Source organism: Xenopus laevis, chromosome 4L (assembly GCF_017654675.1).
Source record: "Xenopus laevis strain J_2021 chromosome 4L, Xenopus_laevis_v10.1, whole genome shotgun sequence".
NCBI classification, from domain to species: domain Eukaryota; kingdom Metazoa; phylum Chordata; class Amphibia; order Anura; family Pipidae; genus Xenopus; species Xenopus laevis.
The window spans coordinates 33,344,900-33,362,170 of NC_054377.1; the positions used below are offsets into that span (position 1 = coordinate 33,344,900).

The following is a 17,271-nucleotide window of genomic DNA, read 5'->3' on the forward strand; positions in this document are numbered from 1 at the left end:
TAGTATAATGTAGACATTGATATTCTGAGACAATTTGCACGTTATGTTTTTTTTTAGTTATTTAGCATTTATTCAGAAGCTCTCCAGTTTGGTATTTCAGCAGTTATCTGGTTGCTAATGTCTTATTTACCCTAACAACCATGCAGTGGTTTGAACAAGAGTTGGAAATAGGAATAGGAGAGGACTTGCATAAAAAAAGCTAAAAATATAGTCTCACAGAGCAAGTTTTTAACTGCCAGGGTAAGTGAGCTAAATTGGAAAGATGAAAACAGGTAGAAGAAGAAGGCAAATAATGAAAAAACTATAAAAAAAATAATGAAAACAAATTGCAAAGTTTTTAGAAACAGGGCATTCTTTAAAATACTAAAAGCTAACTTAAAGTTGAACTGCCCCTTTGAAATATGTCTATGTCCAACATCATTTAGAAGCATGGGTGTTAAATTGCACCAGCTCAGTTACCCATAGCAACCAATAAGATCACTGCTTTCACTTTTAACTTTTAGACTGTTCAAGTATAAATGCTGATTTTTTGCTGATGGCAACTGTACTAAATGAGGCCTTATGTGTCTTGACTATTATTAGGAAATATCAGCGAAAGTGCACATACTTTTTAGAGAAGAGCAAATTTTATTGTTTGATTGCCTGCTTGAAGTGTAGAGACATCTTTAATCTACGGAAGATTCTCATTTATCCAGGTCATGTACAGTATCTAGTGGAATTAAGTCAAAGGCAACTGGACATTTAGGGGCTGATTTATTAAAGGGCGAGTGTTAAGAGTTTTTTTTCCCTTGAATGAACTTGAAACCTGGAAGGTATCTTGCTTAAGAAAAAACTTGAATGTGAAAAACCCGATTATGTGTGTTTGAGTCCCGCAACTCGAATTGATTGATTTTTTGGAGAAAAAAAACTTGAATCGCTTTAATCATTCGAGTTTTCAGGCAAAACCTTTAGAAAAAAACTTGTACATCAAGCAGGCTGTTAACCTCTTCAAATAGTTCAAGTGACTTCTGTCATTGACTTCTACAGAACCTCAACAGGTTTTAGGTGGTGTATTTTTGAATTCAAGCGATTTCCAGGGTTGGGGTATAATAAATATTCAATTTCAGTTTTTTTTTTTTTTACCTGAAAATGTGAATTACTCGAATTTTCCTGGAAAAAACAACTCGAACCTTAATAAATCTGCCCCTTAGAGTTTTTCTTGAAAACGATTCACCACTCATCTGAGTAAACGTGATTCTGATTGTTTAGCATAGCAGCACAGATAAAGATCAACCCTACTGGTACTTGGATAATGCAAAAAGCACGGTCTATTTTAGTCTGAACATTAAAATAAATAGGCTACACATTATGTTTTGGCCTTTTGTGCTAGCCAAAGGTTTTTGGCAGTAAAGATATGTGCTTCCAAAATGCTCTCAGTTGCTTCCCATCTTCTTTTCTGCTGATTTATAGTTCATGCTCAATAACATTCAAATGATGGCTACAGAAAGGTCACACGATGGGGAGCTGCAATGGACGTATTTGAAAGCATGTATCAATACTTTTATAGGGGTGCTGAACAGCTGAGCTTAGACAGTAGGTTCAATATATAAAATAAAGCATTTCAAACCAATATTTTTTTAAACTTTAGTTGTCCTCTTGGGTTGTAGGGAACTTTACTAAAAAAAATTCAATAGCTTTTCTTGATAAAATCATGTACGAAGAGAAATCCGGTTCCATGCAGCATCTTAATCCTGCAATACTGATTGTAGAGCTTCCAGAGCTTCCACCGTCACGGTTAATTTACCAATTACTTCCCCTCCAGAGGGTGAGCTATAAACTGAAATGAAAAATACAAGTTACCAACAAAGTATACTACTTAAAGGGGTTGTTCACCTACTAAACTCTTCTCTTGTTTTAAGATAGTACATAAATATAGACTCTATTCAATTTATTTGACCATTCTTTTAATATTGAGGTTTCAGCTGAACATAATAGCAGAGTTTTATTAAAAGCAGCTGTTTTGGTACAATAGTTGATAATCCACAGATGCTGCTGAGAAATGCATCAGCTTATGTAGCAAATTGTAACCATAGGCGGTGATGATTTTTTTTGTCTGGGTAGGCCAAGTCTAATGTTACATGAACAGTTTTATCACCTGCGATTTTCCACTGGCGGGGAAACAGCTGATTCAGCCCCATATTAGAAGTATTGGGAAAAGTTGCAACTCATCTGTTTTAGCACACAGGGTGTTTTTTTGTCTAAAAAATGCACTACAATCTGAACTCTGTCCCATACATGGACTGATGTAAGAGCTACTAACTGATGGACCGACAGGCTGCATGGTTAAGTACTAAGTAATTTTCTACTTGACATGGACAGAGCTGAGACTATTTTGAAAATAATATGCATAGCACTCTCTTATTATGAATATCATCCACATTACTGGAAACCAGGGCTAATGATTACATTGTTAAACCATGTTTATTGGCCTACTTTCACGTAAAACACAATGTATGCTAAATGTGTCATTTACAGGAAATCTGTAAGGTATGGATGCACCGAATCCACTATTTTGGATTCGGCCGAACCCCCGCATCCTTCATGAGAGATTCGGCCGAATACCGAACCGAATCCTAATTTGCATATGCAAATTAGGGGTGGGAAGGGGAAAACATTTTTTACTTCCTTGTTTTGTGAAAAAAAGTCACACAATTTCCCTCGCACCCCTAATTTGTATATGCAAATTAGGATTCAGATTCAGTTCGGCCGGGCAGAAGGATTCGGCTGAATCCTAATCCTGCTGAAAAATCCTGGATTCGGTGCATCCCTACTTTAAGGAAACAGTCACCAATATCCAATCATAATGGTTCCATTGAAATGTTGGTTAGGTGTTGGCTGAAACTCACAGAGGTTTGAAAGCGTAATATGGTCGCAATGGTAACATAACTACTGCATTACACGGTCACAATTTTTAAGTCTCAGCTAACACCTACCTGAATAGTTCAGTGGAACTACCATTGACCACTGATGGTATTTTGTGCTATGTAACTATTAAACTAGCCCCACATATCAGACAAGCAAGTGGAGTGCAAAATCTCATGATGACATCACTGAAGTCACCAGGTAGGGATTTTTTTTTTTTTCTAAAGACACTAGTCAGCAGCACCCTCTACCCCTCCCCCAGACAAGCTCAAATAGACACATCGGTCTAGAGGATTTTTCTTTTTTTTTTCCTTTAAAATTTTTAGGCAATCAGGTTTAGGGAGCTTAGCCTCCCCAAGCTTTAATGAAAATCCGCCTATGATTCTAACAATTACTGTGGGTAACTGAGCTGCCAGATTAAAAACACCAGTGAGGAACATTAAAGTTTAAACTTCAGTTTTAGTAAAATGGTCTATGACAAATAGAACACAATTAGAAAGTCTTAATTTATGGTTTACTATCTGAAAATGGAACAAGGATGAAGCAGAGCACACTCCTCACTTCTGTTAGAAGATAACCCGGTGCACAGAGTACAGGGTACGGCAATCCCCAAACGAATACTTCCAGGAAAGATACACTGGCACACAAGGTAAATTGCAGTGCAGGGTGACCCCTTGCTGTTTATTTGTGCGGACGTGCACAAATAAACAGCAAGGGGTCACCCTGCACTGCAATTTACCTTGTGTGCCAGTGTATCTTTCCTGGAAGTATTACTATCTGAAAATACCTGAACTAAAAAATATGAAAACATTACATATTATCATAATGATTGCAACATAAAGCTACTGCAAACTTACATTTTCCCAAGCTCTTCTTTTATTTTAACATTATCAATCATTTGGATTTATTAAAGAGATACTATCATTTCTGATTTAAGGACAATTAAACACATTATTTTTTTTTTAAGATGAAGAAATGGTAGATATAATACATCATGTATGGAAGCCATCATAGCAGTTTGCACGGAAAAAGCTGTGCCCTACTGAAAGAGCTGTTAGTCCCTTTAGAAAACCTAAATAGCCTAAAGGAATGTTGCGCAATACAAAAGATAGATTATTAAACTGAATTGGGTTGCATTGTGTGCACATGCAATCTTTTGCTAATCTACTTTGCATTAATCATACCAGATACAGAAATTGTACAGGCCTGGAACTAGGGGGTAGGCAAAATTAATGTCCAAATGTACATTATATACAGGTAGAAACCCTTTCTAAGTAACATGTTTAGTTAATTTTGTAAGTGAAAAGTATTAAACAATTTTTTCATGAATCACTGTGTTGAAACACAACAAACTTTGCAAATATTAAGCCACAGTTACGTTTTATTTAACAAACTTTTTAAAATGGAAACAAAGAAAATCGTAAATGAGCATGTGCAAAAGTGACCCTCTAGTCATCCGTATTTAGTAAAATAGATTATAAATATATTAAATATTATATCAATATATAAATATAATAATATTATAAAGATTATAGATTATAAATAACACCACTTTACTCTTCCATTTCAGACCTAACCGATAAGGTCTTAAAGGAAAAGTGAACACCAAAATAAAAATTTGCCTAATAACAGAAAACATAATTCTAAGCAACTTTACAATATACATTTATTAAAAAATGTCAGTGCTTTTAGTTATTTGTAAAAACAATTGCTATTGAAAGTAGCATTTGTTTAAAGGTGGTTTACCTTTTAATTAACTTTTAGTATGTTATTTTTGAATAGGTCTTTATTGTTTATTTATTTTTTCTTCTGACTCTTTCCAGCTTTCAAATGGGGGTCACTGGCCCCATCTAAAAAATAATCTGTAAGTCTACACATGTATTGTTATTGCTACTTTTTATTACTCATCTATCTATTCAGGCCTCTCCTATTAATATTCCAGTATCTCATTAATTTCAATGCATGGTTGCTAGGGTAATATGGACCCTAGCAACAAGATTACTGAAATTGCAAACTGGAGTGCTGCTGAATAAAAAGCTAAATAACTCAAAAACCCCAAATAATAAAAAATGAAAACCCAATTTCAAATTGTCTCAGACCATCACACTAACAGTTGATTTAAAGGCAAAACAACCACTTTAACTCCTGGTTACTTTTTAAACAATGTTATTAAAAAGTGTAAAAGTTTAAAAGTTCTCCTGCAAATACAGGTCTGTTAATCAGCTGCCTTGTCTTGCATTGCTTCAAAAGTCTGAGGCACCAGGGCAGAGAATATAAAGGGACAGGCAATGCATTCAATAGCAACACATATATACATATGAAAAATTGTAATACTGTACATGCATATTGCAAAGTGGCTTAGAATTATGTTTTCTTTTATTAGACAAAAAAATTTTTTTGGGTTAACATTACCTTTAATGTGGTTAAATTAAAAAGTTGGAAAAAAGATAAAGGAAAAATATAAAAGGAAAAAACACTGTTGATCATTTTTTACTATCACCCTTCTGTGTTTTAATTACTGTGGTTTAATTACTTTAGGAACACTATATTTCTATCCTAACAGTATATCAGTGAATGATGATCACTCTATGTAATGATTATTCCAATATTACAAATAAATCAAGTGCTGAAAATCATCTTCCAACATCTTTCGACTTACAGACCACCAGCCTCAAACAAACAGCTTTAGGTAGAACTATAACACTCCTTTTTTTGTTTCTTGTTTCTGTAACAGTGATGACTGTGGGATGAATGTCCACTGGGATTTCTAAAATCTTTGTGAAATTTTAATGTTGAAATCACTTAAATCAAAACACTCATAAACATCATATTGCACCAGTGTTCGTCTGGCGTCTTGCCTCACCAATAATGTGTTTAGATGCTTCCGGCTTGCATGTTTAAGATCCACCAACAGATTATTAATGATGCTAAAGTCAGGCAACTGTGAGGCCCATCCCAAAACCTTCAGCTTGCTTTCCCTCAAGTGACTTATTTTAAGGATTCTTTACAATCATAGTCTTGTTGTATATGTCATCCCCTTTTTTGTTTCAGCTTTTATTTTTTACATTGGCATACATAATTTTCTGATATTTAGCTAAATCCATTCTTCTTTACATTTACAATACTTCCTTTGCTGCTGTTTTATAATTGGCAAGGTGATTTTTTTAATGCCTCACCTTTTTTTCTCCAAACAAACCTCTGATGATTCCAGACATAGAGTTAAAATTTGACTTCATTACTCCACAGCACTTGTTTCCAGTGTCGGACTGGCCCACCGGGATACCAGGAAAAGTCCCGGTGGGCCCAGGTGTCAGTGGGCCCTCATGCTGTTAGACATTTGGCCTATTTCATGGCCATTCCCTAAATGGATTAATAGATGGAATAAGATTATAGTATTTTAGTATGTAAAGAAAAGAGACTAGGAGAATACTATTATTCTTCCTCTTCTCACTCAACCTGTAGTGAGAGTGGGCCCCTGGTCTAAGGTTTTTGGATGGGCCCCTGGTGTCCCAGTCCAACACTGCTTGTTTCCACAAGGCTTCTGGCTTGTCTAGGTCCTGTTTTGCATACCTTTTGTTTGAGCAAGCAACACTGCACCATGGTATGGTACAACACCTCTCCTGTGTCAGCCAAACCTTCCTGCAGGTTCTTTGCAGTCATGAGAGAGTTTGCCCTTGCCATTCAGCCCAGAATACAAGAATGTTTTCTTGGTCTTACAGATCTTGCCTGAACTCCAACTTCTTTGTGACATTATGGACAGTGGAAATTGTGAGCTGGAATCGAATAGAAGCTCCGCTCACACTCCCTGGCCTATGTGTTGATTGCCCGGTGCACGGTGACGAAGGGCTCGGCATCCGCCAACTGCAAGTAGGTAAGAAATCACTGGTGCTCAAAGGGCAGGTGCAAGCAGGGAACGTCCCTTGCGTTTTAATAGCAGAAAATGCAACGTTTCGGGGTCAGGCCCCTTTATCAAGCTAATAAAATGCAAGGGACTGTCCCTGCTTGCACCTGCCCTTTGAGTGCCACTGATTTCTTACCTAATTGTGAGCTGGAAGCCATTGGAAATATTTTTATAGCATTTCTCTGCTTTGCAGGTGTTGATTAGCTTCATTTATTTCAGATCCTCTCTCAGCTACTTAAAATGATAGTGATACTTCTAGTTTTGTGCTTAGATCCCTACTTTGATATCAATAATAACTATTAATGACAAAATTACGGATAAAAACCCACAGATTAGTAAAATATATTGTTTTAAAAAAAACACTCCACTTCCTCATATGGAGAAGGATACTACTTCCTATAGGGGGCGAGTAGTACTGCTTTCAGCCTCTTATCTCAAACCCACTCCTGCAAAAAATAAAAGCATAATAGGTTTGGATTTTTTTTCAGATGATGCTTTTAACGCATTCCCTCTTACTAGGTTATATATGCGTGTCCCTCTCCTGCCACACATAATCAAGTCAGAATAAGTTAAAAGCACCGTTAAAAAAAATGTGCAGCACAGAGCGGTGCAGAAGAGGAGTTTTGCAGTGCGGCAGAGGAACAGAGGAGTTATTGTATAGTCACATACCTGAACATGAACGAAAGCAGCAGCAGCAGCACTGTGATAAGGAGGCTGTAAATCATGACCACAACACCATTTAACTGTGTCAGTCAAGCATTTAACTTCCGGCCTTGCGGCTCTGATTGACAAGCCCCAAAGGATCATAAGAACGTGTCGGAGTCCGACACTCTCTTAAAGGAGAAGTAACCTATGTCCAATTTACACAGAAAAAGGCCACATTGAGGAAAATGGTCTAAATGACATATAAGCATATTTTGATGAAAATTCAATTGTGCTAAAAACCTGAGAAGTGTCACTATCCCTTTAAAGGAGCCGACAATTGTTAAGTAATGACTCAAAGTTTTGGGTGTCAGAGATTTCAATAAGTTCAGCAATTGTCAACAGATGAAAAAAACTCTTTTTGGCTATTTAGGCTTAATGATATATTTAGGGTCAGGGACCTATCAAAAACAGTGTTTATCACTGGACAAGTGTCAAATCTTTTGCACATACTATACCTCAATAACTTTTTTTTGTTCCAATGTTTTAAAGTTTGTAAGAACTGAGCATTTAACATATGGATTCCTGCAGTTGATATTTTTCACCTACAAAATATATATCAGCTGGTTGTGATTGGTTGCACAGCAAAGACCCATTAGGTTGGGTCTCTATGAAAACAGCACCTCTACCCTACCATTATGGACCTCAAGTTCCCACTTACTGCAATCCCCCAGTCATGCAGTGATCCCCAACCAGTAGCTCGCGAGCAACATGTTCCTCACCAACCCCTTGGATGTTGCTCTCAGTGGCCTCAAAGAAGATGATTATTTTTGAATTCCAGGCTTGGAGGCAAGTTTTGGTTGCATAAAAACCAGATGCACTGCCAAACAGAACCTCCTGTAGGCTGCCAGTTCACATAGGAGGCTACCAAATTGCCAATTACAGCCCTTATTTGGCACCCCAATAACTTTTTGCATGTTTGTGTTGCTCCCCAACTCTTTTTATTTTTGAATGTGGCTCACGGGTAAAAAAGTTTGGGGACCCCTGCATTAGAGTCTGCAGTATTTATTTAAATATTTTTTAAAACTTCTGCTTAAACTTTCTTCTCTGGTTGAAACCATCATGGCGTACTTGGGCACAATGCTGATAGGGCTGTTTACATTGTGATCCAGCCTAATATACATTTTCCCCACCCCCAAGCACAACGTGATGGCTCCAGCCAAATAAGGATGCACAAGATAAGTACAGAGGGTTAAGTAAAAGGGCCTGGAGAGATCTCAGTTCCACTTTAAGGGCAATGGCACACTGTGTATTGTCACTCAAGGAAAATCACATTCCTCAGCAACGACAAAAAGGCAGAAAATAAATTAGTATTGCTGCTGATTCAAAATGCCCATTGCTTAATCATGCTAAAGAAAAATAATATTTTAAGTAAGCTGATTTCTCACAGTTAACAAAACAGCCATGTGCCATTGCCCTAAAAATATAAGCTGCCCAACATATTAAATTAATTAGCAAGACTTGTGAAACATACTTTCAATACTTCTGTTAATGATGTCTTTGCTGCTTTGCAAAATCTCTCTGAGGCTGATGCTGGCAAACCCAATGTCTTCACAATCCAGATCTTGCTCATCTTCAGGTGGGTCACTAACCACTGTAAATTTCACACTAAGAAACAAAAACAGTATGCAAGCTAAATATTTGGGTTCTCCATCTAGTAAGGTGTTTGATATATATTGTAAATAAATATAAAAATACAATAACCAATTGACATGTTGTTTTTTTTCCAATCCGTGAAACAAAATATTTTCATTTTTTAAACTGTAGTTAGAAAGAAACAAAACCAATTGAATCTTCCTCATAAATAGCAAATGTGATTGGCATTCTTGCTGACGGGAAGGCATTTTGGGGAGATTATCCACCCGAAGAACAGAAGATTTGTCGCTGGGCAACTAATCTCCCCCGAATCTGCATGTGAGAAAAGTGAGAAAAGAAAGAAAAGAAAAAAAGGACCCATGGCAGGGCACTCATATCAATGAAATATATTCACTTGCCTAGTAATAGATTAATACTCATGGGCTCATGAAGCGTATTAATCAATGTATGGCCTTTAATAATGTTAAAAAAAAGAACATGATTATAATATAAATGAAAAAGGCGTAAAAAAGATCCTTATAAACAGTTGCTAGTAATGTCATTATTATAATTGTGTTTATTGATATCATTACTATAATTACAGTAAATCAAGTAGTTCATGTAACTATTAAATTGATGACACAATGTGTTTTTTTTTTCAACAATAACAAATGAATACAAACTATGCTTTGTATAAGCACCAGAAACCAAATCTGCACTGCTTATTCTAGATTAGGCCTTACCAGTACTTTGTAAAATAATTACCCTCTTCTCCTATTGATCCAGAAATTTAATATTTTAATTCTTTTCTACTGCTTTCTTTTTCCTATATGAAACATTTTCCATAAAAATATAATTAACCCTTTCACCTGTGTACCAGTGATCACTAATCATTACAAGATTATTTGGTTTTACCCAGCTATGGCCTTTTAAAGGAATTGTTCAGTATAAATATAAAAACTTTGTAAATGGATAGACTGTGCAAAATAAAAAATATTTCTAATATAGTTAATTAGGCAAAATGTAATGTATAAAGGCTGGAGTGACTGGATGTCTAATATAACTAGGGAAGAAATCCAGTAGCACACCGGTAGTATTGAAAAAATCTTCAGTGTTTTATTAGCCCATACATATACACAATAGGGCAACGTTTCGGGCCCAACTGGACCCTTTATCAAGCCTTCAATACTACCGGTGTGCTACTGGATTTCTTCCATTGGATGTGAAACTTGACCCAGCTTGCAGGCAAAGGTCCTCCAGTTTAGCACCTAGACCTACACAGGTGAATATAAGAGGGTAGAGCACTCCTAAATACTTGCTGTTAATATAACTAGGGAGGCACCGAATCCAGGATTCGGTTCGGGATCCGAATCTGAACCCTAATTTGCATATGTAAATTAGAGGTGGGTAGGGAACTCACGTGACTGTTCGTCACAAAAGAAGAATTTTTTTTAGACTTTTTCCTTTTCTGCCCCTAATTTGCATATGCAAATATACATGTGCTCCTGCATCTATGGGTGCTGCAAAGTGCAGAAGACAAATTGTGTCTGCACCATACATCTTAAGTGATAAATTACCCATCATTTCTACAAAGATTATTAGAAATATTATATCTTTTAAATGGACTAGGGGGGGACTAGGTCCTAGTTGTCAGTAGACTTGAGTAAAAATCAAATGGAAAAGCACATTCCCACATGCAAAGTGCTGTTCCAATTGACATGATCTCAGCAGGCAGGGAAAAGATTGATCCCTCCAGGATGTACTTTTGCAGGGGAATCTCTACAAACTGATTATCCGAGCAGCTAAATCGCTGATGACATTTATATCAATGAATTTAACATTCTGCAGTTGGGATTTAAAACTAGGCAGCCTTCTTATACCCTTAATAGGAATAAGATGATTTGATATTTGATGAGAGACATAGGAGTACTTGTATACTGCTGTAGTAAGCAATGCTAGTCAGCAGCAATATTAAAATATTCCAGTAATTTAAAAAATTACTGGGGGCACTCCTTAAAAATAAATTAAATACAGGGTGCAATAGTAACGGCTATTACACAAATAGAGCCTAAAAAAAATACAAGCTTGCAAGGTTGGTGAGAAAGTAAAAACCTCATTCTCACCATCTATCTGCCTAGCAAGCTTGAGCGCTATTATATTGGGACACTTTGGGGCAGATTTATCAAGGGTCGAAGTGAATTAGAGGGAATTTTCGTAGTAAAAAAATTCTAAATTCGAAGTAATTTTTGGATACTTCGACCATCGAATAGGATACTACGACTTCGAATTCGATTCAAAGTAAAAATAGTTTGAATATTCGACCATTCGATAATCAAAGTACTGTCATTTAAAAAAACTTTGACTTCAATACTTTGCCAAATTAAACCTGCCGAAGTGCTATGTTAGCCTATGGGGACATTCTACAGCATTTTTCTAAGTTTTTGAAGTCAAAGTAAAAATCGTTCGATCGTACGATTAAATTGTTCGAACCGTTCAATTCGAAGGATTTAATAGTTCCATTTTACTTCGACCGCAGAATAGCCAAATTCGATGAAAAAAGTTTGAATTTGATATTCGAATTCTAAGTATTTTAATTTGATGGTCGAATTTCAAAGTATTTTTAACTTCGAAATTCGACCCTTGATAAATCTGCCCCTTTGTGTGGTATATATTAATACATGTTTTCAGATGACTTTGTAATTATCCATTTTTGGATTTTTATGTGATATTAAACAATTATTATTCCATACACTATGCATCTGAGTAGAGGATAATAGCATTCCTTTACAAGGCACTGGTATACTCCTATCTAGAATATCAATGCAGAATTCGTCAAAAGAGACACTATAGACAAAGAAAAGTTACAGGAGTATGATTAAATTATGATTTAATTAATAAAGGGCACGAAACATCTCAGTTATGAAAAGGTCAAGAATGCAGGATTTGGCATTTCCCTGGAGTCCTGCCCTAACCTTGGAATGTTTGAATAAACACACTGGAAGTCAAACTGGCTAAAACAGGGTCTGATCCTATAATTCAGACAACATTTGTGGGGCCTATTAATCCAGCAAAATTATTATTATAGGCAAGTACAGACATTTACACTCTCATACTCTGTATTTAGCCCTTTCAAAACAGAACATAAGTGAAGAGTCCTTCCTATTTTCCTAATGCTAAATTAAAAAAAATATATATTGTCCTGCCCGATACTTCTGCCATGTACCTAGGTAGGTAGGTAGGTAGGTAGGTAGGTAAATAGATATGATTTGTCTCCAGGTGCCCTGTTACTGCTCCTAATCCATGTCAGAGATTTTTAACAAAAAGATAATACACATTTTTTGTTAACTAAAAGAAAAGAAAGAAAACAATACACAAGGAATCTGTTCTACAAACCCTTCAATGACCCAAATCTGGATAGTAACTAAGCACAGTAAAATAAAGTTTCCGCTGTAAAATGGGAAAAATGCACACCCATGGTAGCTTATGAAATTTAAGATCAGCTTTTAAGACTGAGGAAAATGCATTTATTTTTAAAGCAATATTTTACTATTCATCTCTTGTGGCAATATTTTATTGTTACTTTAAAATGCTTAATTGCAAGGGAGTGCACAATATGCTTTGAGTTTGTGGTTAATATACCAGTCAACCTCATGTTAAATTGGCTTTTGGATAACAATATATAACATTGATAATTCTGATGTTTTTGGCAACAGCAATCTCAGTAAGACCTAAAAGCAAAAATAACAAAGTTCTCTTAAAAAGCACCATTAGACCATACTGTAGACAATCTGAAAACAAAAAGGAATTTGCCATACATGTTCTATTTTTTAGAAATAAAAACTACACTTTTTCTTTGAGTGTGTGGGCCAAATTGCTTTTATTATATGTTTTTAATAATGTTACTAATAAAATATTCTATGCAGTGAGATCCATCAGACAAGTAATAAAACATATATTAATTGCTTGTCCCATCAAACATGCTTTTTTTCTCACATTTAGATGAGTTTTTATCTTTGTATCAGATATATCTACTTTATCCTTGTTTTCTTTAAGACTATATGATCCATAATAGTTTCCATAATAGTTCTATATTATAAGCATCCCATTGGGTTCCTTACCTTTCATTGCTGGAATTAGGATCATCAAGCACAGACCGTAAGAGGTCCCTGCTTGCCTGATTATTTTCTTTATCCAGATGGATCACTGAAAGGGTGAAAGGGTAGAAAAAAAAAAAGACAACATTTTCCAAAACTCTCACTTCTTAGCATATTGTAAACAAATACAGTATGTCTAAAAATTCAAATGTAAAACATGTTTTGCTATTTTATCTACTGATATCCACAACCCATGGAGGGTTTTTAGCTTTAATTCTTCTTTTAAAACATTTAACTGAATTTTTCATTAAACAAAAAGATTATACAGGTATAGGATCCCTTATCCGGAAACCCGATATCCAGAAAGCTCCGAATTTCAGAATGGCTGTCTCCCATAGACTCAATTTTATCCAAATAATCCAAATTTTTACAAATTATTTCATTTTTCTCTGTAATAATAAAACAGTACCTTGCAATTGATCCCAACTAAGATATAATTAATCCTTTTTGGAAGCAAAACCAGCCTATTGGGTTTATTTAATGTTTAAATGAATTTCTAGTAGATTTAAGGCCTGAAGACCCAAATTACGGAAAGATCCGTTATCCAGAAACCCCCAGGTCCCAAGCATTCTGGATAACAGGTCCCATACCTGTACTATGACAGTTTATACAAATGCAGGTTAAAGAACATGACTCAGAAGCAGTATCTCAAACCAACAAATCATGCCCAGTGGATGAATAAGAAAAGAAAAACAAACTATTGTTTCCAAAAGGATACCATGGCAATATTAGAATAATTGAGAGAGATCTGCCAATCGCAAACCTAAATCTTTATATGGAGCATTTTGAAGATCTGGTTTTTCATAGGTACTGTATCCACAGAATCCAGAATTTGGTTCAGGATTTGGTCAGGATTCAGCCTTTTTAAACAGGATTCAACTGAATCCAAGCACCTAGCCAAACTGAAACGAATCCTTAAATTATGTGACTTTACATCACCCAAACAAGGAAGTGGAAAAAATGTTAATAGTGTGCTGCACACCATTCCTAGACCTAATTTGAATATGCAAATTAGGGTCCAGCTTCAATTAGGTATTCAGCAGAATCTTTTGTGAAGGATTCCAGATTCCCAACGTAGTTGATTCAGTGCATTCCTAGTTTTTTTATGCCATGCAGGTAACAGAAAACTTACAAACGAAAGAACCTAATGCAGGAATTCAGAAACATTAGTGTGTTCATGGCTTTTTTTGTAGACTGGGACTTTTCTCCTCCAGACCTTAATAGGACAATAATTCAACAAACTACTACTTCCAGGTAAATTCAACAGTAAAAGCTCCACTAAAAATATATTTATTGGTCACACATATCTGGTAAAAATTCACAACTATTCAGATCAAGCAATTGGAATTTGACTGATTACATGCAATCCAGCACAAAGAGCTCACACCTAAATGCACATGTAAATGAAATCAAACACCTGAATGTGCATCTGTACAGGTATATTGCTCATAATAATTTTGTCACCTCACATTCATCTTCTTCTGCAGGTCTTACCGTTGCTGTAATTGTAGTATATCTGCAGCCCACTGGCAGGCTTTTGAAGAGACACTGGTGTTTCCTCAGTGACAATGTTGCAAAATCTGTATTCGACAAACAGTCTCTGTATTGTATCATTCTGTGCAACATCGGATGTTGTACTGAGGTTTAGAGAGAATATCTCTATACGAATTTTTTCAAATTGCTAAATGGCAAAAAAAAAAAAGGCATAGGTATTATATGTATTGTTTTTGACTACCAATTAATATGAAATACATTTCACAGTAAAACAAAATATTAAGTTTTTAGCAATATTTGTTTTTTATAGGCTGGTTACCTTGGACCCCTTATCAGGGCAAGACAAAGAGCATTGCGGCCTTTATTTTAGATGGATTACCCTATTGGTGTTTCACCTGCCACTAAATGATAACATTTATATAATCAAGACTAGAGTCTGCAAGAGTTTATTTTCAAACTTACAAAGAGGACAGCCATCAGTGCGGGATGTAATTGGGGTACTGGTGGTACCAGGGTGTTGTTCCCCATTTAATTATTTGGCCATGAAAACGAATATTTAGTATTTTTCATTGTGTCAGAAGGAGCCCCATAAATTACAACTGTACTAGTCCCCAGGGGTATGTGCGTGTTTGATAGTGTCTTTGTTTACAAGCTTTGATCTACAGTCAAATACTAGCTACATTTATAAAAATGTGGCTATACACAAGAATTTAGCCCCAATAAGGGTATAAGTATCTTGCATATTCTTGAAACTTAAAAGCACAGCCATTTCAATTATCATCATTGAATATTCTTTTTTTTTTGCTCAAGACAAGTTTATTAGGGGATAAGCAGTTTACATACAGAGAAATGACATTTTCATTTTGCATAAATAATTCACAGAGGCAGTCACATCTGTACAATAGATGTTACAAAGACAGCAGACATGGACTACATATCAAATTCAATTACCCACCAATAGTATTAGTATTTAATCACAGTTTAAGGGTGTATCCTGCCATTTTTGCCAGCTTGGCCATCCGTCCGCAAGTTGCCCCTGCCGGGTAAGAATAATTCTCTCTTTATTACATACCGAGGACACAGCTAAGTGCCAGGCCTAAGCTGTTGGCGGTGATCTACCTTTCCATTGCATAGTGATTTGCCGCCTTGCCTGGAACAGAGCTCTAGATATCAGTTGTCTATACATAGGGGAAACCAACACTTTAATTCCAATGCCCAATAGACAAAGGGCCGGGTCAGCAGGCAGGACCACCCCAAGTACCAATGACAAGTGTTTTAGCACCCCCTCCCAGTATGCTACAAGGCCTGTACATTCCCACATGGTATGCAGAAGGGTGGCTTGAGGGGCTTCGCATCTAAGGCATGTGGGAGACACATTAGGGTACATCAGATGGAGTTTAGACCTGGTATAATAAGCTCTATGCACCATGTATGTCTGGAGAAACCTGTCGTTATAGTTGTAGGACACGTGTCGAGGGGCCTTAAGTGCCTCTCCCCACTGGTCATCTGTTAAGAAATGAAAATCACTATCCCAAGCATCACGGCTGCGGATTGGGGTGGCCTTGACATGAGCTGACATGGTTTTCAGGTAGATCTTGGAAAGAGTACCCTTTTGATGTGGTTGTAGGAGCATTTCGAGTAATGGTGATGTTTCTAAGCAGATTGGTTTGTTTCTGAATTGTTTACAGAGTGCGCTACCCATTTGTTGGTACACTAACCACTGCCCACACGGCAGACCATATCTACGCCTTAGTTCTGCAAAGGGCAGCAAAGTATCTGCCTCCCAAACATCTGTTATTGACGTAATCCCTTTGGTGGTCCAACACAGCGGAGGGGTTACATGGGACAGGTAATGAAACTGTGGATTTCCCCAGAGTGGGGTGCGGGGGTCTATGTTCACAATATTAAGCAGCTCATTAACCTTTTGTAAGGCTCTGACCTGTACACAGCAAATAACATTTTTTAACCCCTCCTTGGTACCAAAGATAACGTTCCACGGGAACGATGTTGACGTGGCTACAGCTCCCCATAATCTATGCAGAGGTGGGTGGTAGTGCGGTTGTAGAGGTGTTAGGAGATGCGTAAGTTGTGCTGCCAGGAAATAGTTATACATGTTGGGGAGTGCCAGGCCACCCTCCCCCATTGGTCTCATAAGGGTGGACAGCCCAAGAATTTGCCTAGATTTGCCCCAGATAAACTTTCTGAGCTTCTTATTAATGTCATCAAATTTTGCTTTGGGCACCCACACTGGAGAGTGCCACAGCGGATACAGCAATTTAGGCATGACCACCATTTTAACCAGTTGTATTCTCCCTACTGGTCCGAAGGGCAGTTGTTCCCACACCTTAGCTTTCTCATCAAACCAAGCTATCACTTTATCAATATTGTTCTTGGGGTATAGATGTAGGTCACGGGTTATTTCTTGTCCTAGGTAGGTGAATTTCTCCACCATGGGCATCCCCCCCACTTCCCCCTCCGCTACAGGCCCCTGCGGATCAAGTGGAAACAGCACCGATTTGGTCGGGCTCACTTGTAGACCTGATA

At 36.7% G+C, this 17,271-nt stretch overlaps 1 protein-coding gene across 2 annotated transcripts in view; it reads right to left on the reverse strand.

Moving 5' to 3' along the window:
* Positions 1 to 607: 607 nt before the first annotated feature.
* The window catches only part of rpgrip1l.L (RPGRIP1-like L homeolog), a 111,981-nt gene continuing 95,317 nt past the window's right edge, over positions 608 to 17,271 (reverse strand). For both annotated transcript variants that reach the window (XM_018257765.2, XM_018257766.2), the window contains exons 23-26: positions 14,728 to 14,914; positions 13,198 to 13,282; positions 8,979 to 9,112; positions 608 to 1,816 (exon numbers count right to left, since the gene is read on the reverse strand). In XM_018257765.2, coding sequence (XP_018113254.1) covers positions 1,725 to 1,816; positions 8,979 to 9,112; positions 13,198 to 13,282; positions 14,728 to 14,914 — 498 coding nt within the window. In that variant the 3' untranslated portion in view covers positions 608 to 1,724. The remainder of the gene's footprint in view (positions 1,817 to 8,978; positions 9,113 to 13,197; positions 13,283 to 14,727; positions 14,915 to 17,271) is intronic.